The sequence below is a fragment of the Fusarium subglutinans genome (genome assembly GCF_013396075.1).
Source record: "Fusarium subglutinans strain NRRL 66333 chromosome Unknown NRRL66333_c0000128, whole genome shotgun sequence".
NCBI classification, from domain to species: domain Eukaryota; kingdom Fungi; phylum Ascomycota; class Sordariomycetes; order Hypocreales; family Nectriaceae; genus Fusarium; species Fusarium subglutinans.
In genome coordinates, this window is record NW_023502191.1 from 72,620 (window position 1) to 93,651 (window position 21,032).

The window sequence follows — 21,032 nt, forward strand, 5'->3', positions numbered from 1 at the left end:
TTCTTATGTCTGGCCTATATGTACGCTGATAAGATTTATGGCTTGTGATGAGTGGCGATGTGTATCGCAACCTAGATAGAATACTAGACTTGACGATAACTGGGCATCTATAGGTGACAACTGATATGGAATGTTTTCAACTGAAGGCAACTGAAGGCACATCTCTGAACGGCTCAGAGTGATAATTATGTATAGGTATCAAGAATTCCATGGCTCGGTTACATGGCAGCGCCGTGAATCACAAGAGTCTTTCCAGAGTTTCCAATTTCCTGCACCGCAGATTGTTCCACAGCCAGGAGAAGACTACTCGTTCTTACGAGCAATTCTGTCACTAATCAGCATAATATCGAGAAATTATGAACTCGGATCATACCTTTATACACAAGCCTGTAGTGAACTGGTGGATCATCATCTGGACCCGAAATGAGTGGCATCGTTTCAGATGCTGCCGGTGAAACGCTGAATCGTATCCCAACGTTGTTATGCGTATCAATCCAGATAATATTCTCAGAGTCAGACTGAGACTTATCCTGTCTACTGGCCATCTTGGCGAGCCACTTTCGGAAGACGCGGATGACCCCATCGACAATGTTGACATGGCTTATGAACAGTCCGCTCCTTGGTCCCTCCTTGACAAGGTTCGTAACAGCACAAAGCTGAGAGAACATTTCGCCATCATCAAGGTTCACATCTTGAGTGGCGGTATCATCTTCAACATCATCGGAGGGCTGCGCCTCAGTGGGACGTCTTCGGCTCCTCTTGATACTTTGGTTCTCCGGCGCAAAGACGGGCTTATAAGAAGCATAGAAAGCTCTAAGATCAGACACAGACAACTCAGGCGTATCTTGTTCACCGATAGGCTGGCCGTCCTGCCCCACGATACCCTGGTAGCTGCATGCCAAATAAGGTGTGTAAAGCTGATCGCTTGGATGGTAACACTCTAAAATAAGCTTATTGTCTGGAAGGGGCGCAGCTTGAAGTAGGCGTTGGTGGAGGAGACGAGTGACAAGAGAGCAGATGCGGCGGTTAATCGGGGCGAAAGAGAGTAGATCTTGGGTTGAGAAGGGGGCTAAGATTGAGATGAGAGTCTAAGAGAAAGTCAATTCCTTAAAATTCCTCATGTTTTCTTGAGAAAATTCACTTCGTTTGGTAGAGTTTCGATGAAGCTATCGTGAGTCGTCATCATCATAGACTAGGGCTCTCTGAAGGTGGCGGCGATACGACAGACAGCGGGTATATTGTCTACAAACAACAAACAACCTCAATAGAGAAGAATAAGCAAACAGATAAAAATAGCGGGCGTATATTGAAGCTAGTGGAAAGAAGATTTGGGCGCTGATAGAAGGATACTCAGTTTTTGGCCGTGTTATGTTATGTTGAGTATAGGTAGGTAACTTTGTAGCTTCAAGATGAGGTGACAGCTTCATCAAATAAATGTCCTAAAACGCGGGGGAGGGGCGGACTAATTTAGTCAGCATCCGCCAATCCGAATGACGAAATACTTGTCTCTGCATCTTTGATAAGTTGATAGCATTATCAAATCTTGTACCAATCGAGAATCCTTACATACCAAATATAGCTGATAGATTCCCTGCTCACAACCAAGGGATGCTTCAAAGCGTGACAGGTATAGGTTAATACCCACACTATAATCTTCAAACTAACCCCTTTGTATATATCTCGAGGTTATGACCCCAACAGAAGTTGTATGCCACTCGATTGGCTCCTCCATAGCTTGATCTTCTCTCAACAGAACGACAAGTGGCCATTGAGTCTGTTGAAATCTAACGCGCGGCTGTTGACTTTCGGCGTTGAGTGTTTGACGCCGACATGAAACCATCTTAGCCACAAGAGATGTCTTTTATACGAGAGCGTACCCAATCAGAAGCTTCATTATAAGCCAAATTCCCTAATGAACGAAATATTTGTGCTTGTATAAGACTGTTTAGGTTGTGAAGCTCTTAGTTAGCGGTACTTGTGAATGAATGCCGGAGCCAGGACCCGGAGCGGAGTGGGGCTTAACGGGGACCCAGTTTGTAAACGCGGAAGGCGTCCCACTTTAATCCGGTTAACCTCAACCTTCCCTCAACCTTCAACTCAACGACCACAAAGCACTCAAACATTATAGGAAGGAAGACTCTAAATTACCTACCTTACAGAGGAAGGTATCCATTACAGGTTACCTTAGTAAACTGCCTCCCTGTATCGAAATATCCTTATTATAGTCTCCAACCTCACCAAGACATATCCTCAAGAGCCTCAAATGCTCAACATATCCGCTTGGAGTCTTCCTCAAGGTTCAGCCTCAACATAAGGTGCGATCGATTTTGGTATTCAAGAAATCGTATTATCAGCCTCTTTCCCGTATCGAATATGTGCTCGGCCAAAACCAACCCAATATGCGAGCGCCGTAAACATCTTTTCAACAACAAACACATATTGAAGGCCAAGAATTGGCGGGAAAAGATCTGAGGCTCAAAACGATAGGGCCGTAACTTTCTATATGGTCCGATTACTGAGGGGAGGTAGACGCCATGGCTCTCAACTCACAACGCAATCGGAGAAGGCGTCCCATTCGCAGGATCAAGTGACCATGTTTCTATAAAGTCTCATTGACCCTGGGAGATCCTTGCTTCTCTATCAACCTCCTTTGAACCTCTCCTACACGGCACAGCTCTTTCGAAGCAATGCGTTTCAACACTCTGGTGGGCCTCGGCCTTCTGGCAGCCGAGTCTGCCCTTGCAGTCCCCTGCCCACCGGGTAAGTAGCAAAAGAATCATGAAAGATATAGAGCATCTACTTACAGAACGCCTTAGCAAGCGTGACAACCGCAACCCTCGATGTGACTACTACCGCCACGCTGAATATCACTGATGCGGCGACGGACACCGTTACAGACACTGTGTTTGAGACCAATACCGTTAACTCAACGGCCGTCGTCACTTCTACCGAGGTGGATCGTGTTGCTACGACTAGTACTGCTACTGTCAACGCCACAGTGACTGAGTTTACCACTGTCAACTCAACGGTCTTGTTCACGTCCACAGAGACCGATGTGGACGTTGCCACCACAACTGCAACTGTTAACTCTACTGCTGTCTTTACCATTACAGAGACAGAAGAGGTCACCAGCACCGCGACCAACACTGTTAACAGCACAGCTCTGTTCACGACTACTGAGGTTGATGTCGAGACCAGCACCGAGACTGCTACAGTCAACTCTACGGTGCTGTTCACGTCCACAGAGACTGACTTCACTACCGAAGCGACTACTGCTACAACTGTTGTCTTGGTCACAAACTCAACTACCGTCACTCAGACTTCCACGGTCAATGCCACAGAGACCGCTTTTGAGACCGATACGGTTCTCACCACTGCTACGGTGAACGCTACCTCAACTGTCAATGTCACGGCTACAACAGTCGAGACTAACACGGCTTTCGTTACTTCTACTGTTGATATCACTGCGACAGTGAACACTACAGCAACAGACTTTGTTACTTCAACTGTCAACACTACGGCCACTTCATTCGAAACTGATACGGTTCTCACCACTGCAACAGTCAACACGACTGCAACAGACTTTGTTACTTCGACTGTTAACACTACGGCGACTGCTTTCGAAACCGATACGGCTTTCACGACTGCAACTGTGAACACCACTGCTACAGACTTTGTCACTTCGACTGTCAACACTACAGCCACTGCTTTCCAGACCGATACAGTGACTTCTACTGTTAACACTACGGCCACTGCTTTCCAGACAGATACAGTGACTTCAACTGTCAACACTACAGCCACTGCTTTCGAGACTGATACGGCTTTCACGACTGCAACAGTCAACACCACTGCTACAGACTTTGTCACTTCGACTGTCAACACCACAGCCACTGCTTTCCAGACAGATACGGTGACTTCAACTGTCAACACTACAGCCACTGCTTTCCAGACCGATACAGTGACTTCTACTGTTAACACTACGGCCACTGCTTTCCAGACAGATACGGTGACGTCAACTGTCAACACCACAGCTACAGCCTTCGAGACTGACACGGTGACCTCAACTGTCAACAGTACTTCCACGGCCTTCCAGACTGATACTGTCTTTACCACTGCAACTGTCAATGCTACTGACACAAGCACGGCCACTGTGACAACAACCCAGACTGTCTTTGTAACAGCCACAGGAACTCCCACCGACGTGACATCTACCGAGACCAGCACTGAGACTGCGACTGTCGATGCGACTTCCGTAGTGACTGACACTGTTAATTCAACTTCTACAGTAGTTGTTACTGCCACTGTGACATCCACTGTTGATACCCCATCCACAAGCGCCAGCACATCTTCTTCTGACGCTGCATCCTCACCAGCAGCTACTTCATCTCCCGCAGCGGCTGCCACAACCACTACCACAACAGCTGCTGCTGCGGTTACTACGAGTGCTTCTAGCGATCCTGCTGCTTCAGATACTACGTCTTCGCCAGCACTGGCCTCCTCTGATTCTACTTCTGCCGCCGCTACTGGAACAGCAACAACCACCGTTACTACGAGTGCCACTGGAGCAGCTACCACTTCATCCGCTGTCGATGGCGCTCCCGTCGATGACACTCCTACGACTTCATCGGCTAGCCCCGCGGGCACTACGACTGCAACTACTACTGTTGACCCCGCTACCACAACCGGTGCCTAGAGTATTTCATTAGGCCTATAACTGACAGCGTATGAGAGAGCCCATTTCTGATTTATGAGTGGCCATCCCGAAATGGAACTGTGAAGGAGAAGATGGCCGAGTAATGCTTACTTGGTATTTGACGGTCCGGTTACATAATGAAGCTTCTCAAAGAACTAGGTGTGGCTAAGATGGGACAAGCACATCGTGGAGTCATACTCCGAGCTTGATTGGTTTTGTGTTACGAATAGCTCAAAGCCTTTCCTTAAGAATTGGGTCTTTCAAAGTTACTTTTGATTCTGTCAAGCAATATACATGCGTTTGGATTCGAGTTGGCTTGAGTATAACCATGACAAGAGCCAAGTGATCAACATTGTTCCTCACCATAATCAATTACCCCATTGACTTTACCGAGACATGTTACCAGAAAACAAGCATATGATCGTCGATCTGACATATGAAACATCTGCAAGTGAGAAGCACATCATTTTATCAAAGTGTCATTCATCCAGGATATGGGGTTATCCTTTCACAAAGCAGATTGTGTAACTCGGCACCTTGGGCAGATAGCGAATAGAGTCCCCATCGTCTACCCGCCGATTGAAGGAGAAGGGCGGGTTTCTCGAGATCGCCGCTAAGTTGTGAGACGCTATAAAGGCAAGTGATGGCGAGGGAACAGACAGGGTTTTTGGTTATGCGGCGTTATGCTGCGTGGACCCTGAATTGGGGGAGAGAGATATGTTGTGTCATATAATCTCCGACAAAGGAGTACAAAGATAGGATCTTGTCCAGAGAATGCTGTTCGCCTCCAGGTAAGGAGTAGAGAGCACAAGAGTTGCCTGCTCAGGGGTATCAGCGCTAACAAAGACAAAAGAAAAAAGAAAAAAAATAGAATACCGGAATTCTGATGTTTCAGTTGAGATGCAACTCGATATATGATATCCGTATCATATCGGAGCTGCAACATATGCCGATATAATGCCGTCTGTATGTCTCAGTATGTAGCTTAAACAACGCCTCATTGTTACCTCCCCGAACGGGGCTTTGACAGTTTTGGGAGACCGGGGAGAAGAGCTACGATCATTGCCAACATGAGTCTTCCAGGCATACGGAAAGACACACAGACTGCAGCAAGATCGCCGGGTTGCATTCTGTTGTGCTTTTCGACTGTCAGGACTGAGATCGCTTCCGCTGCCATGGTAGAGGCATTTGCAGCAAAGTTCGCATACCACTTAGCTCTGTGGGCTATCATGTATATCATTGGCTTGTGTCAGTTAAACGAATCTACATGTTTATCTCACTTACTGATATCAACTAAAGGTGCTTTGGCATATGAGATCGGGGAATCTTCTATATCCGATTATCGTCGACTTATCAACAGCTTCCTTGGTGTTACTACATGAACACACTCCATAACATCCATATAATCAGAGAAGCATGCATCAATTAGCATCTCCCTGCCGGCTCTTGCAGTTGTGTCGTGACATCACAACGTAGTATCCCGTCAATGATATACACGTCAGTCTCCCTGCCACTCAAATCCTCGTGGGGGCACATCTCGTCAACCCGGAAAATCTGGTCTCCTCGTTTCCCGCTTAGGATTACTGATATGACGGCCAGCAATGCTAGAAAGACGGGAGCGCTCTGGGTCGAGTTGTACAGAGAATCGGGATCGGCGAGAACAAGTTTGCCGTGTCGCGCGCAATCTTGTGCAACATTGTTTGGGGAGATAGACATGGGGTTCATGAAGCAACTTTTGACAGCAAACATTGCATTATCTATGCAGAGATGAGTTCGAGACTATGAAATAGATGGTGGGTGGTAGTCGGCCGATTCGTTGAAAGAGATGGTGGGTTGTAATCTTTCATCGATAGCATACAGCTCGATGCTCACTGTTGGTATTGTCAGAGTAGCCTTGAGGTTTGGAGCCGACATTTGTTTATAATCGCGAGTCTTTCGCGGACATAAGACTGAGTTAGGGCCGATTTATGCTTGTTGCTTTCTCTCCCCAGGTAACTAGACCTGTATTCGTCCCAGGGTTGCTGCCAGCAATGGGAACTATGTTTAGCATCAATCTAACTCCCCCCAAACTGACAGTTGGTAGGCTATGAAAAACAAAGAGTACCAATAAGAGCCCTTGGGCTACATTGAGAATTTGAAAGTATAGAACATCCGTCACAAGTATATATCCACTGATTGCTTCGTAGATAACTGATCACCAAAATTGTTGCTGAATGTTACTTAGGCTTCATGCTTCTCTCAATGTAGTGCATGTCACTCATCATAATTTCCGTTCTTGACTAATCTGTCTTAAAAAACAAAAGAACCCATCAAACAGGGTGTGGTTTTTCAGTCAGATTTCCAAGATAAGAAATAAGATGTGTGAGGATTGAGTGGCATGTAATTCTATAGGGCAGAAGCGCAAAATGCTTATCACCGCCTTGATATCATTTGGCAATAAAGCGTCTTCAAAGGCAACCAGGATACACGCCACATCAGCTGATATGCATCAAACAACCTTCGGACTTGGAAGAAAGCGCGAGAGCGCGATACCTAGGTCCAAAGTCCGTCTGGTATAAACATGCTCAAACCTAGCCAACGATCGTCGTGAAGGAGCTGGATGTGGCGCCAAAATGGTTGCCCTTGTATATTACCGTTCACCAAAGGAAACCCTCTGACGGGCCGCTGAAAAAACACTGTTTCAGAAGCTGTGTTGCCTTTCCATACCTAGAGTCGTTCCCTGCCTAGTCGAGTAACTGCGGAATGATCAAGGCCTCATGTCAGCAATGACATTGATGCCGTTAGCGTTGATTGATCAGTTCATAGGGCTGAGCAAGTAAGCCGTCATCTGGCCTCGCGGCTTAGACCCTGTTCCTGCTGCTTTCTTATTAGTCGTCGCGTTTCATAAGGAGTAAGCATATTTCCGACTGGTCGCAGCCCCAGGTTGTGCCCGGCAAGTTCTCATTCCAATCTGACTAGTTTCCCGTCGGCGTGTTTATACCACTCGGAAACACTTCCAAAGCTGGAAGAGAAAACCCGCAGGTTGCGTCAGACCGGCCCGTTCCCGCGTAAGCCTCATCCGTTATAGCGCGGAGGGTATTTGCTCCGTCAACGTAATGTAGGCAATCCGTACCAATGTATCAGGAAGGTCGTGTAAGCCGGCGGCCGGCATTTCGGCATGACTGGATGTTTGATCCCCACCTATGCTGACTTTTGAAAACGGAGCCTATGGGTTGTGGGAGTAAGACTGATGAAACTTTATTCATCTTCTCCTAGTCCGTATGTTTCTTTGGATGTTGTTGTGTATATTCACTTGGTTGTTGTCGTGATGCTGTAAATTGTCAGCCACCACACCCTCATTTCTACCAACTCCCCCTAACGCAGGATCGATCCTTGGCTTCCTGGTGGCGGCTCTCAGTACCTGAGTCCAATGTGTGTAGGCGTGCCCGATAGACATCGGCCTTGTTTCCACGTGGTAGATACTCCCATTGCGGCAACATTAAAGATATCGGCGATTATCCTCATCAGTCGATTCAGTGAGCAGCATGTCGCAAATGCAAAACAAAGACGTATAACTTCGACATTGAATGGACAGTCTTGGCATGTATGAAATAGCCCGAATCTGAGGCCTATTTGTTTCGTTGGTGCTGGTTTGATTCCGGCGAGATCATCCAAACAGGCTGGCCATTACCGTAATTTCAGGATCCTGCTTGCCCTCAGAAGTTTTGAGAACTTCAAACATCCTCGTTGGGGATATCAAAAACAGCCTCCTGGTCATTGTCGATGCGAGTTGTGATGGCTGTCGATCAATATGCAAGGATCCCGCCAGCAGATCCCCGTGTGGCACTCTAACTTTTTTTCATGAAGAGAGAAATGGGGGGCTTTTTTCTTCCTCTTCTTTTTTGGTTATCTGACAAAATATTCCTTTTGTCTCTTCTATCTGTGTCTCGTTTCTTCGTAAGACGGTCATGGATACGATGCTTACCCAATACATCTCCCCGTGAATCTCCCCAGGTTGATCTGACACAGGACGTTGAAAAATAACTGCCTTTGAACGAGGTCTTGGTCCTTCTGTTGCACAGAAATCCTGTCCTTGACTGCATTATTCCTTTGAAACATTCTTGAATATCGATACTTTGCTTGTGATAACAGACTGCGGCCATTGTCAAACGCTTGGTTTCACCATCTGAAGTCTTCGGTGAGCAGGCTTTGGTATCCTTGTGCTCATGCTTATCGTTTTTCTTGAAGCATGTTCAGTGTTGCATCATTCCAACATTCCGCCCCGGTGTGCGGCTCTGTCATACTAAGCTGCCTGCAGTTCCGACTGGTTCGACCTGATGAATGTTTCGGAGTGACAAACAGCAGCTCAGCCTTGCCGTGTCGCAGAGGTCCACCCAATTGTAATGCTCGTATCGTTCTCACCCAGTTGCAGCGGTAGGGCCGTGGTCAAGAATCAGATTAAGCTTTTGAGTAGTTCAAGACAGGTCCTCGACAATGTGGCACAGAACACGGTGAAGAAGTTGAGCTGCTATGTCGATACACGGTGTTCAACGGCCCAGATATTTGGGATCTGGAAACTCGAAACCGGGACAAGCATGAGGTGGCTGATTGCGTATTTCATTGCTCTCAGGCGACCTCCTCGGCCATTTCTCTCACTGAAAAATGGAGGCGTGTACACAGTAAACCAGGCATTGTGAATGCAGGATGCCTGTCAAAGGATGCATAGCGCCATATTTGGTCCTGTAGCATGTGTGTGAAACATCTGCCGGCAGTGCAATCTTCAGCTTTTCTAGCCCGCCGCGGTAAGGATGAGCACCGCAAATTATCATAGGCTGTCGTTTGCTTCGTGTATGCAAAAACGGAGGATCCTTGTAAAATCGACAATTTCCAAGTCTCCAATGAGTTGTTCAAGCCTTGTTGATGGAAAATGATGAAGGACAAAGGTGCCAAGATCATCAAGCCCGAATTTAATGTGACGCAAAAGCTTAAGTAATTCTGGGGGCCTGTGTAAGTCGTACCTACTGTAGGTACCTAGGTAGGTAAGGTTGGTATCTGAAAGGAACCTAAGGTGCTTGGCCCGCTACTTCCACACGTCGAGTTACAATTAATGTTGGAAGGAGTATCTTTAGCTTTGGCCGGGTACTACCTACCTCATTGGGAAATACGGGCAAGTATGAAGTACATGCGTACCTTCCTTTCTTCCGGATAAAGCTGACTGCTGAACTTGGCTCATACATCTCGACTTCCATCAAAGCGTTTACAAGTCAAGAGTTCTTCTTTGTCATCCTTTGTTTTCTTACAAACACGAGCCCTCTAATACCCCCCTTGTTAAGACTCTAGCGCCATTTTCCTGCAAGACATTTCTGTGTTGCCATCAGAGCGGCGCCCCCGAGTCCGGCGGCCATACGCAAGATGTAGCGATACCAATGACCAGGCAAAGACGTACGGGGTTACCTACGATATGACGAAGTGTGTAACCTCAAATCCATCGACTAAGCTCCCATAGATGTACACGGATTTGTGTGCTTGTACCGATAGAGCTGACGGTATCGCGGCCTTGATCATCATTATGCCAGCGAGCAAGCCACTGTCTTGCCGTGGGGGAGACAAGACCTCCACATCTTCCTCGAGGTTGACCGTTCCTTTGAACCTTTCGCTGACCTGTTTCTTAAGATCATTTCTCACGTAATGATATCGGTTGTCGTACCGCGATTCTTGTCCTCCTAGCGAGCCTGCTCCCCCTCTTTCAGACCTGTCAAATGACTGTATGCATCCAGTGCTTGGCCACTCATCTATATCCTTGTATCATTCATTGAAAACTGATCGAAACCCGGAGCCTTTGACTCTTTTTAATCTGCAACCAAGAACAAAAATGTGGAATAACCAGGGCAAAGAGGTTTGTTTAAAAACATCAATGAACTTGCTAGCATTGACTGACGAGAAAGGAAACAGCCGCAAATGTGGTCTACTCACGACTTGGCTTGTGCCCACTGCCGAGCACGGAAAATTAGATGTGGAAGAGAACGGCCGCAGTGTGAAAGTTGCAAGCGAGACGGTGTTGAGTGTCGATACTCGTCTCCCGGCAAGCGCGTCAATCATGTCAAACTCTTGTGAGTCTGGAAGCGCCATTTGTTCCCCCCATGGTTGGTGCACAAAGGCTTACAAAACTATTTGTGTTTCAGATGCCAAAACTTCGAGACGCTTGAAGGCCAACTGCACAGTATCCAGAATGATCTCTCAGACTTGACATCACTTGTCAAAGGTGGGAGTAGCGTAAGATCTTTATCTCTTCCTGCTGAGGAATGGGCCCCCGAGAGCAATTCTGGGACGGATTCGACGTCAACCCCTCACACAAATCGTCACATTGTCAGAAGCACATCACAATCACTTGATCGCTATCATGGACCATGCTCTCTTTATGCTCTTTGTAAGGAATTTAGCGACCACCCATTATTTTCTGTTTCGGAGAACAATAACTCTGGGGAAAATGCTGTTTCCGAGCATATGATGTTACAAGAGATGCTCAATGAGGCAAGCAACGAGCCTCACTTAGACATGCTGTCTCATCCTGTTGGTATATGTCTCCCACCTCGACAGTTTCTCAACCTTGTCATCGGCCCTTTCTTCAAGAATGTCGATTATGCAACTGATGTCTTTGTGCGATCTAATTTCCAACCCCACGTCGACCGAATCTATTCACAACCTATTGGGCCTGCGGATGAAGGTTGGGCTGTCTGTTTCAATGTGATTGTTCTTCTCGGCATCAAGAAGGAGCCCACGATTCAGGGCAACAGCCACTTTGTCCAAACACTCCTACAGACACTGAAAATGGCTGTCAATAACCCTCGAGTATTCTTAACACCAAGGCTCGTTAATGTCCAAGCGCTTGCTCTTTTGGTAAGATACATCTTGGCTCTCATTATGAAACTAAACTGACTGTTGCGGCAGAGTTACGTGGCCGAACAGTACAGCACGACTTCGCTTGCAGAACTCGTCTTCGCTCAAGCCTGTCTACTGGCTCGCACCATGGGTCTTCATCAAAGCAATGCATCTTCCGATGGTCTCCCACCAGAAGACATATTGGAACGACACAAGGTTTTTAGATCATTATATATCAGAGATAAAAATATTGCCATATTCCGCGGGTCTACAGCCTGGCTACCAGGTTATGATTCCGGCGTCCCCCCTTCCTTTGACGAAGCCGGAACAGGAACACCCGATGTATTAGCCCGCCTAGAGCTCGCGAAACTTAAGGATGAAGTTTACCAGGCCTTCCATGCGGCCGGTGCACCCAACTTACATCATTCGAGACACAACCAGGTACTGGCACAGTTACAACAACGATTGGAACAATGGTCTTCGACTCATAGCATCATGCAGAGGGGTTTGATCTCCACTGAAACATTCTCTCTCATGTTATCTTTCTTCGCAACAAGGATCTGTTTAAGCAAAGACAATGGTGACATGAGATCTACTCAGCCGTTCAAGGACGCCAAAGCATGCTGTCTTGTCTTCTTACTGGCCACAGCTACAAAGCCAGATTTACGCCTTTCTGAGACTTTGAAAGAGATGCTAGGCCAATCAAAGTTTCTCGACCAACCCAGCTCCAGAAAGACGAAAAGAAATTCCCGAACTCAACCGGCGGTGTCTGAAAACAATGAGTCTGCGACCTCATCCCTTCCTCGCTTGGCTGCAACTTTCCCACTAGCGGCTGCTTTCATAGTTGCTAAAGATATCTTGTTGCAGCCAATGGGAGAAGTGGATGGCACCCCCGGTCGGCCAGAAGAGGAAATAACAATTTTGGAAGCTCTTCGGGATCGATTTGCAACGGCTGCTGAGCAAGCCCATGTCGATAACCTTGCATTAAGCTTCAGTAGGATCCTGGGTCTATTGGTTAGAATTGTGCGCCAGAAACGATCCCTTGAAGCAAACAACACCCCTTCTTTAGCCTTCAACGACCTGCCAAGCCTGCATTCAACAAGATCATCCAGCTCTTTACAGGAAAGTGTGGTGAGCTCTTTCAAAGACACACCACCAGGCCCCGAGAACTTTTCAACAGTTAGTTCTATTAGTGAAGCCGTCTCGAATTCTTCTCTTCTCTTACCATTTACTCAGCCACTGGAGGATTCGGCTAGCGGCTCACCGTGGTTTACAAACGTGGGTCAAAACATCGGACTAAACAATAACCCAGTCTTAATGTCCTGGCCTATTCAACATAAGCGACAGTCTGAGGAAGCCGACCACCTCACCAAGAGACCTAGAATATCCTGCCAAGAAGAATACTTGGACATTCCAGCAGTGTACCAGGATCATGGTTCACGAACTGAAGATGACTCTTTATTTACGTTCGACTTTCTAAACACAGGAACGGATATCTCTGTTTTCGATATGGAAGACTAGTTGTTTATTCAATCTATGTTTCTATTTAGGGGTTTTCATTGGATTTTCTGCTATCTTAGGCCATATATCGGACTTAAATCTCTTTCCCCTTGTTCTTGAACTGGGTTTTGGTAGAATATATACGAAACAGACGTACAATGCACTACTTGGAGTGACAGTTGGTGCTGGTTTAATAGCGATGGTGAATGGGCGATCTATCTATATCAAGCCTCTTACCTCAATGAGATCACTGGGTTGCTTCGGAATGTGGCATGCTCACTTGAGTATGGAAGGCTACCTGAGAGATATAGCCATGGAAGATTTAGGCTCTCCTCACGATGCATGTTCTGATACGAATGCGCTATATCTGGCAATTGCTGCCAACGAAAAACACACCGTTTGCATATGCACACTGCTGTACGTTGTTGTTATTACGCTAAATCCTATGACAAGCTGACATCGACGTATGCTATTACAATAGCCAAAGTATCGTTTCACCTTGGTTGTAGCACTTCGACTAGCCTCCGCAGCATCGGGGCCTTTCACTCTTGTTTTCTCGATCCCAACTCGACTCAAATGTGCCACTGAGATCATGATACAAGTGCGAGTTGCTCAGCTGACTTCAGGCGGCGAGAATAGTCTTGGACATCATCGATCCTGCAGCAGCTGTGCGACTCTTGTTCAGCAATGGATTCTTTGGGTTCTTTTTTCCAAGAATGTCCGCATTTTTACTTACTTGCCACTTTCCTTATTGTGAAGGCTACAGCTGTGGAATGTTTGCATCATGGTCCGGACTGGTCGCCATACAAACGAAATACGAGATGTTGTCACCTGAGGAGGTCGCTCCAAACCAAGGTTGAAGCATTGATCTGGTGCCAAGATTATTGCTCAGGCAAGAGGCGTGTCCGAACTTGAGGATGTGGAGGGTTGGTCGTATTAACAATATACCCAGCTCGGTACCCGTACCAATATATCTTTCGCGCAAGGACTCGATTCTATACTCATAATCCAGCCAACACCTGTGGATCTAAGAGCGCGGTATCAAAGAATATCGCCCATCATGAGTAAATGAATACAGCCGACGGGCTGGTACCTGAGGCTCTTCGGAAAGATACATACCTTTCGTGGTACCAGACACTGTTACAAAGTGTTAGACCAAGCCAAAAGCTCGGGGAACACCTTACTATAGCAAGGTCTTCCTAGGTATATGACTGACTAACACAAAGTAGGGCTCTGCCGTTACGTGTAACCATGAATCTATGAAAATAGCCTGGATGTGTTGGAATCAAGGATTTCGAGGCCCTCACTCGCCTTATTTGTTTGGAAAAGAGTACCACAGCAGGCGGTAGGAATAAGACTAAGGTGATGCGACGCGCACTGCATGCATGAAGATTACTGTTTGAACTATCCAATTATATTGGACCTGGTCTATCTATCTGGTAGATAAGTACTTTCTATCGTTTTGCTATCAACACAGTCGCTCGCTCGCTCAATCCTGATCCTGAAGCTTTCTAGTTGGCAGCAGCAGGCTCAGCAGCCTTCTTTCGCTGCAACAGACAGTGCCTACCCCATTTTCTCTTGAACTTGTCCGGGATGAATGACGCATCCGGAACCCAAAGAGTCCTTGCGAGCATGTGTGTCTTGGCAGCGTCAAGGAAAGGCTCGCACTTGACAATTTCCCAGTTCTTCTCGTCTGCAATGTAGTCGGGTTCATTTGGCGGCAGAGGGTCATGTCTCTCTGGGTATTGAGTGTCGACCAAGAATGCGCACGCAGGGAGCTCCGTGTATTTGCCCAAATCCTCCTCGTTGTGATCATTCATACCCGCTGTTGGAAGCCAAGTGCCGCTCCAAAAGCCGAAGCCAGTCTCGGCTTCGGCGAACTCACCAGGCAGAAGACCTCTGAACTCGGAGCGGACAAATCTGGCATGCATATCCCTGGGCAGAAAGTAAGATGAAGGGAAACGATACCACTCTTTTCCGAAGCAGACGGTATCCTCCTCACGGCCGATGGGCTCTTTGCCATCTGTCCCCTCCCACAGGGGAGAGTAAATCTTCATAGGTCCAGAGTAAGCGGACCAGATACCGTAGACACGGAAAAGAGCGACATCGATAGACAGAATCATGGTGAGAGTAACAACCAGGAGCTTTAGCTTGGCAGGAATCTTTCCAACAAGGGACTTAGGATCAGAGTTGCCCAAAGCAGTCAAAATCATATGAAGAGAAATGGCTGCGTTGAGCGCTAGGAAAGGATAGGCCGGATACATGAACCTTTCCTCCTTGTGAGGCTGTGCGCTGAAGATAGCCAGCCACATGTAGAAGGGAGAGAGAAACACAACGGTTCTTAACCCGGTCTGGAACCCTTGGCCGGATGGTGAAATGATCTTCTGGAGTATGAAGAGAGGCAGAGCAGCAAGAGCCAGAACAAACCATAGGTTGAAGTTCAGAGCCAGATTCTTGAAGTAGAATGTCCAAGGCTCTGTTCCATATAGCTCTGGGCCATGGTTTGACGAGAAGATGTTATACTTGACAATGTTCCATGTCACAGAAACCGCCTTCTTATAGAAGAAGAGGTTGACAAAGTAGTCACCGGCCTAGAAATATTAGATCGGCCTTGAAGCAGAGAAACACAGACCTACAAGAAGCAAGATTGCAGAAACTACACCACGACCAATGCGAACAAATGCTTCCCACAACGCTGTCTTGTCACCAAATAAAAGCAGGATGAGCTCTTCGAGCATAAAGGGCGCACAAAGCGCAGCAGCAAAAGGCCATCCCAGAATTCCAGCAGCAGCAAACCAAAACATGCCCTGAGAAGTCTTGAGACCACCTCGCCAGTTCATAAAAGCTGCAGCTCCAACAGTGACCAGGTACATCGCAAAGCTCGATGGAAGGTAAGCAGTGCTTGCATGGAAGTTCCCAGGGCTTGCAATAGTTGCGATGAGGAAGAAGAGGCCAATTCGGCTATTGAGCGTGGTGCTGGTGACCATGAAAAGGATCGTCTGAGTGATGGCGCACACGAATGCTAGCCCAAACCGCACAAAGTAGAATTCGGCGACCTGAAGATACGGCGTCAATGGACCTCTTTTCGTATGTCTCATCGTATGCAGCTCACCTTGTTCGAGTGAGGAAATATTCGACGCACATTGCCGACAATGGCGTGAAAGGCGACGTAGAGCCAGCTGCGTATAGCATAGTCTGGAGAATATTCCCACGTCTGAAGACCATAGCCATGGGACAAGTAGTGAGTCGGCTCCCAGTAATTGAACGTCTCATCGCAATCTTGAATCGGGGCGAACCAGGCGGATACGAGAGCGGCACCGAGGAACCAGTAGAAGGCGGAAATCGGTTGCATAGAATATGCGCTTGGAGCTCTAAATTGAGAAAGGCATACATGGTTAGTAGAGCTCTCGAAGTGGGATGAAATAAGCATTCTACATACTTTTTCTTGGCATGACTGGCGGTTGGATGCACAAACTGCCGCTGTTGCGACTGTTGGGCTGTACCTGGAGCCATCGTTGTTGTCGACTCGAATTTCGACGTGAGTTAAGATGGTTTACAAGGAAAGGAATGTTGTCGTCATGTCATGGTGAGTGGGTAGACAAGATGTGGGTGGGTAGGGAATTTGGAGCTTCCTTCAACAGTTGGGGAAGGGGCCTTACCATGGGAACCTACTTAGGTAGCACTAACTAACCACTAACACTACCTTACCTAGCACTAACATTTATTAAAGCAGGCGCCTTTTAAGGCTTAACCGAGGCGCGTGGCTCACCGACGGTGAAGCATGTGCTGTGGGGTACTAGCGCCGGGAGACCAGTTCCACTTTATTGTTCACCTTGATTTTTCTTGCTGGCGCTAGCATGGAAGGGTCTTTTACCCATGAGGAAGAGGCGCTCTGAAACTTTCTGCTTTTCTTCATCTTAATTTTTGCGCCTGTCGCATTCTAATCTGTCTTTTGGTCTTTACCGTCTCATCTATTTCTAATGAGTCAAGAGTACCTTAATCTTCCATCTATCATTTTACTCAAGACAATATATAACAAAGAGCCCACAACACAACATGTCCGGTTTTCAAATCCCCGGCCTTGGCCAGGCCAAACCCAACGAGACTCTTCCACCAATGCCCGCCGATGTTCTTGCTGCTGCCACAAGTGTTCAAGATACTGAGATCACAAATGCTGCTCCTAATAACACCACAGACCAGCCTTCAGCATCTGCTGTCACTGAGGCTAAGCCCTCTGAGGCTGAGCCTACTCTAGTCGCAGTTTCAGATGCCATGGCAGTCGATCAACCCGAAAGTCCTCCTTCTCTGACAGGTGCCCTCGAGGCCGCTATCGGCGGTCTCAACCCAACTCCTGCTGCGCAAGCAGCCCCTACAGAGAACACCGAGACCGTACCACTTCAGAACGACCAGGGCGATAATCCTGAATGGGAAATCGACTCTTCACCATACGAATCATCCTCAGAATCAAGCAGCTCTGATTCCTCCGACGAAGACTCCGACGACAACGAAGGTTACGAGCTTTTGGGCGTTGAAGAGACCGCGCGCCTGCTCATGCAGGCTGAAGGAGGATCAGATGACGAGGGCGATCGAGGAGCTACTGGTTCAAGAACCACTCAGGTCCGAACAAAGAATGAGATTCCTGAAGAAGTAATTCCCAAGCCTAATGTTACAATTACACCCGAGATGAAGATTGAGGAGCTGGGAGCTATCGAGCACATCGTGGAGAACATGATGTTGATCAAGGCATTCACACCTGGCGAGTACCAGGTTCTTGATTCTGGATCCGTGCTCTGCACAGCTGAACGAGTCGTCATCGGTGCGATTGCAGACACGATCGGAAAGGTTCTTCAGCCCATGTATACCGTGCGCTTCACATCAGAACAGGACATCAAAGACTTGGGACTCGAGGTCGGCCGAACCGTGTACTACCCTACCGATCACGCCGCGTATGTCTTCACCGAGCCATTGAAGAACATGAAGGGCTCAGACGCCAGTAACCTCCACGATGAGGAAGTCGGCGATGACGAGATGGAGTTCTCAGACGATGAGAAGGAGGCCGAGTATAAGCGAGCGATCAAGCAGAAGAAGAAGGACAAGTGGAAGAAGGACCCGGCCAGGGGAGGCAAGGAGCCTCATCCTCTGCGACAAGAATCGCGACCGGACGGAGGCCTCAACTACGACGACGACGATGACGGCCCCTACAAGCCTCTAGCACGGCCACCCGGTTATGGCTCCGGTCCCTCTACAACAGAGACCTACGAGCCTCCATCGAGCAGAAATTTTCACCAGCGAGGAGGACGCCGTGGCGATTCTCGAGGGCGTGGGGGTCGTGGACGTGGTTCTGGACGTGGTGGAAGAGGAGGTTCCAGCCAGCCTAGAGACGGCTACTCGCTACCTCCTCAGGCGTCTCCTCAGCATGCCCAACAGGCTGCTCCTCCAGCCCCATGGGCCGGTGCTCAACCTGCAACTCATGGCGCGCCACCAGCGATGCCCAACTTTGGTTTCCAAATTCCTGGTTGGCCTCAGTCACCTGCTCAGAGTAATGCTGCGGCTGTTCCACCACCTCCTCCTGGATGGCCAGCTGCACAAGGTCAACAGCAGGCTGCCAATGGCGGATCTTTCGTCAACCCGGCATTCTTGGCTGCGTTGATGTCGAGTATGCAAGGGCAGCAGAACAGCCAGTCGCCCTGGGGACAGCAGCAGCAGCCTCCTAATAATGGAAATGGACAGGGCCAGTAAACGATCTGTAAACAAGGGGTGTTAGTAGGTCATCAGTGGCGCTCGGGATTTTTCTTTATAGGGGTATAGACAAAAGGGCAAATCAAGTTATATGTAAGCAATTCATGATGTAATTACAACCTTGTGGGCAATCTTCTGGACTAGTTGGTAAGCACTTTTCTGGTGCACGTTTTGTATAGTTTCAAACAGATGGTCTTATTCAATGCTAACTATGCGTGTATCCTCATATGTAATCCGTTGCTCATAATAACTGAGTCGAGGCAACCCATCCAAAAAGGAGATGGCTGCTTTCTACACAAAATTTCACAATATCGGTCGTTTACAGGTCACTCCACTTCTCCTCAGTCTTGTCAGAGAAGTCGTAGAACCCAAGCTCGTAAACAAGACCAAGGGTCATGCGAGCATGCTCGAGCATGTGGTCGAAAGACAGATACTTAATGCTATCATCGGTACCGTGGATATGAGGGTCAGAGTACTCGAAGGCGGACTCAATAACAAAGGCTGAGGGGTAGCCGGCCTTGGAAGCAGAAGCATGGTCGGAGCAGGCATAACCGCACTTGGTCTCGACCCAAGGAATGCTGCAGTACTGGAAATTAGAGTTAGTATGAGAGCATGCAAAGAAATCTGAACAAACGTACCTCCTCAACGACTGTCTTGATGAACTTGGTCAGACCGGGGTCGACAAAGTCAGTAATGACACCAACGCTCTCGGGCTGACCGGCATCGAGAGTCTTTTGGACGTAACCAGTCATATCCTGCTGAAGCATAGCCTTGACGTCGCGGCCATTCTCCTCGTACGACTTGAAGATAGCCTGGCTTCCGAGCAGACCACCCTCCTCAGCTGAGTACCAATGGAACTCGATGGTGTTGGGAGCCTTTCCCTTAACGACGTCCTTGGAGTTGAGAAGAGCGCGGAACACCTCCATGATAGTAACTGTACCGCTACCATCGTCATCAGCGCCTGGGGCGGCGAGAATGGAAGGGAGGAAGAGGTTGATGGAATCCTGGTGGGCGCCGATTACGACAGTGCTGTTAGACTGGCCAGGGATGGTCGCAATGACGGAGTGTTGCTTCCATGTGTGAGGGAAGCTCTCGGCGAAAACAGTATCCTCAGCGCCAGCGTCCTTGATGATCTGGTTGACCTTCTCAAGAACCCAGTCGGAGGACTGAAGGCCGTAGTCGGACTTGAAGTATCGGGTGTGGAAGCTGGTCAACTTCTCGAGGTTGGCCTGCATGTTCTTCTTCTCGAGGTTCTTGGAGAGCTTCTTGACATCATCCTGGTTCACGCACTTCTTGGGGAACGTGACAGTGCTCTCGGCGTTGATGCGCTTGGAGCCGAGCGATGGTGTGTCGGTGATGTCCATAAAGTTTTGGCCGTTCTATGTAGTGTTAGTTACCCAACGGAAGCTGAGAGCATTACATGAGACTTACACGGCGCATCTCCCACTTCTCTTCCTCAGTCACCCATTGCGTCTTGCCGGGGGCGGTCTCGACCAGGAACAGCTCGTCTGGCTGGAGAATGACGTTGTCGGCCTCGGCGGTTTCGATAAAGCGAGCGGAGACAGCAGGCAGACAAGCCGCCAGAAGAGAAGCCTGCGAGAACTTCATTGTGTCTGCAGATGCGATAATTGAAACGGTGAATGGCAAGAAGATGGTGTTTGGAAGAGGATAGGTATGAAGAAGGCGAAGACGCGCGGAACTGCCTACCTACCTGAGAGATAGGTAAGATCCGAGGCAGGTACCATGACGATCACGTAAGGTAGATACTTGCCGTTTCAGGCGATAGCGGTCATGGCTTGGTCGTGTGATTGCTCCGGAAGGTGCGGTGTGGAGACCCGGTTGCCATGAGGGAGGGGCTACCCAACTGTACCTGCTTCTTGTCAGGCGATATGCGTCCAAGCCAAGATATGATGAGTATACTTCCCTAATTGATAACATTCTTTCATATGTGAAAAGATATCGATCTTCCCTATCATGGTAAACATATACTTCTCTGAGCAGGCCAGTATCTGAAGCCTTTTTATATGTCCTTATGCTAATTCCATTTATACACTCTCGGCTACCCAGGTACATCACCGTTAGGTCTAGTTAGCGGCTGCAACATATCATGAGAGCTTCTAGGGTAGCTTCGGCCACAATGATAAACTCAAACCAAGACATGTTTTCGGCAATTGTCTAACCTTCGGTAGTTAGGTTCACCAATACAGCTATAGGAGATCACCAGACACCGTGATTTGTCCAA

General features: G+C 48.1%; 6 protein-coding genes across 6 annotated transcripts; 3 read left to right on the forward strand and 3 right to left on the reverse strand.

The window, feature by feature from the left end:
• Positions 1-218: 218 nt before the first annotated feature.
• Positions 219-1,186, reverse strand: FSUBG_8927 (f-box containing protein; the record flags this gene model as incomplete). Its single annotated transcript, XM_036687385.1, has 3 exons — positions 219-325; positions 374-1,088; positions 1,142-1,186. 3 exons carry the CDS (start codon positions 1,184-1,186, stop codon positions 219-221), a joined length of 867 nt encoding a protein of 288 aa, XP_036535582.1.
• A 1,501-nt stretch (positions 1,187-2,687) lies between these two features.
• FSUBG_8928 (cysteine-rich acidic integral membrane) lies at positions 2,688-4,693 on the forward strand (the record flags this gene model as incomplete). The annotated part of the gene is made up of 2 exons (XM_036687386.1): positions 2,688-2,760; positions 2,817-4,693. The coding sequence occupies 2 exons, from the start codon at positions 2,688-2,690 to the stop codon at positions 4,691-4,693; spliced, it is 1,950 nt and encodes a 649-aa protein (XP_036535583.1).
• A 5,851-nt stretch (positions 4,694-10,544) lies between these two features.
• Positions 10,545-13,072, forward strand: FSUBG_8929 (GAL4-like transcriptional activator; the record flags this gene model as incomplete). The annotated part of the gene is made up of 4 exons (XM_036687387.1): positions 10,545-10,568; positions 10,706-10,782; positions 10,855-11,569; positions 11,621-13,072. The coding sequence occupies 4 exons, from the start codon at positions 10,545-10,547 to the stop codon at positions 13,070-13,072; spliced, it is 2,268 nt and encodes a 755-aa protein (XP_036535584.1).
• Positions 13,073-14,562: 1,490 nt separating this feature from the next.
• FSUBG_8930 (alpha-1 2-mannosyltransferase) lies at positions 14,563-16,564 on the reverse strand (the record flags this gene model as incomplete). The annotated part of the gene is made up of 4 exons (XM_036687389.1): positions 14,563-15,642; positions 15,688-16,107; positions 16,164-16,422; positions 16,491-16,564. The coding sequence occupies 4 exons, from the start codon at positions 16,562-16,564 to the stop codon at positions 14,563-14,565; spliced, it is 1,833 nt and encodes a 610-aa protein (XP_036535585.1).
• A 543-nt stretch (positions 16,565-17,107) lies between these two features.
• On the forward strand, positions 17,108-18,790 carry FSUBG_8931 (nuclear assembly factor NAF1; the record flags this gene model as incomplete). The annotated part of the gene is made up of 1 exon (XM_036687390.1): positions 17,108-18,790. The coding sequence occupies one exon, from the start codon at positions 17,108-17,110 to the stop codon at positions 18,788-18,790; it is 1,683 nt and encodes a 560-aa protein (XP_036535586.1).
• Positions 18,791-19,109: 319 nt separating this feature from the next.
• FSUBG_8932 (leucyl aminopeptidase) lies at positions 19,110-20,398 on the reverse strand (the record flags this gene model as incomplete). The annotated part of the gene is made up of 3 exons (XM_036687391.1): positions 19,110-19,376; positions 19,429-20,169; positions 20,222-20,398. 3 exons carry the CDS (start codon positions 20,396-20,398, stop codon positions 19,110-19,112), a joined length of 1,185 nt encoding a protein of 394 aa, XP_036535587.1.
• Positions 20,399-21,032: the final 634 nt, after the last annotated feature.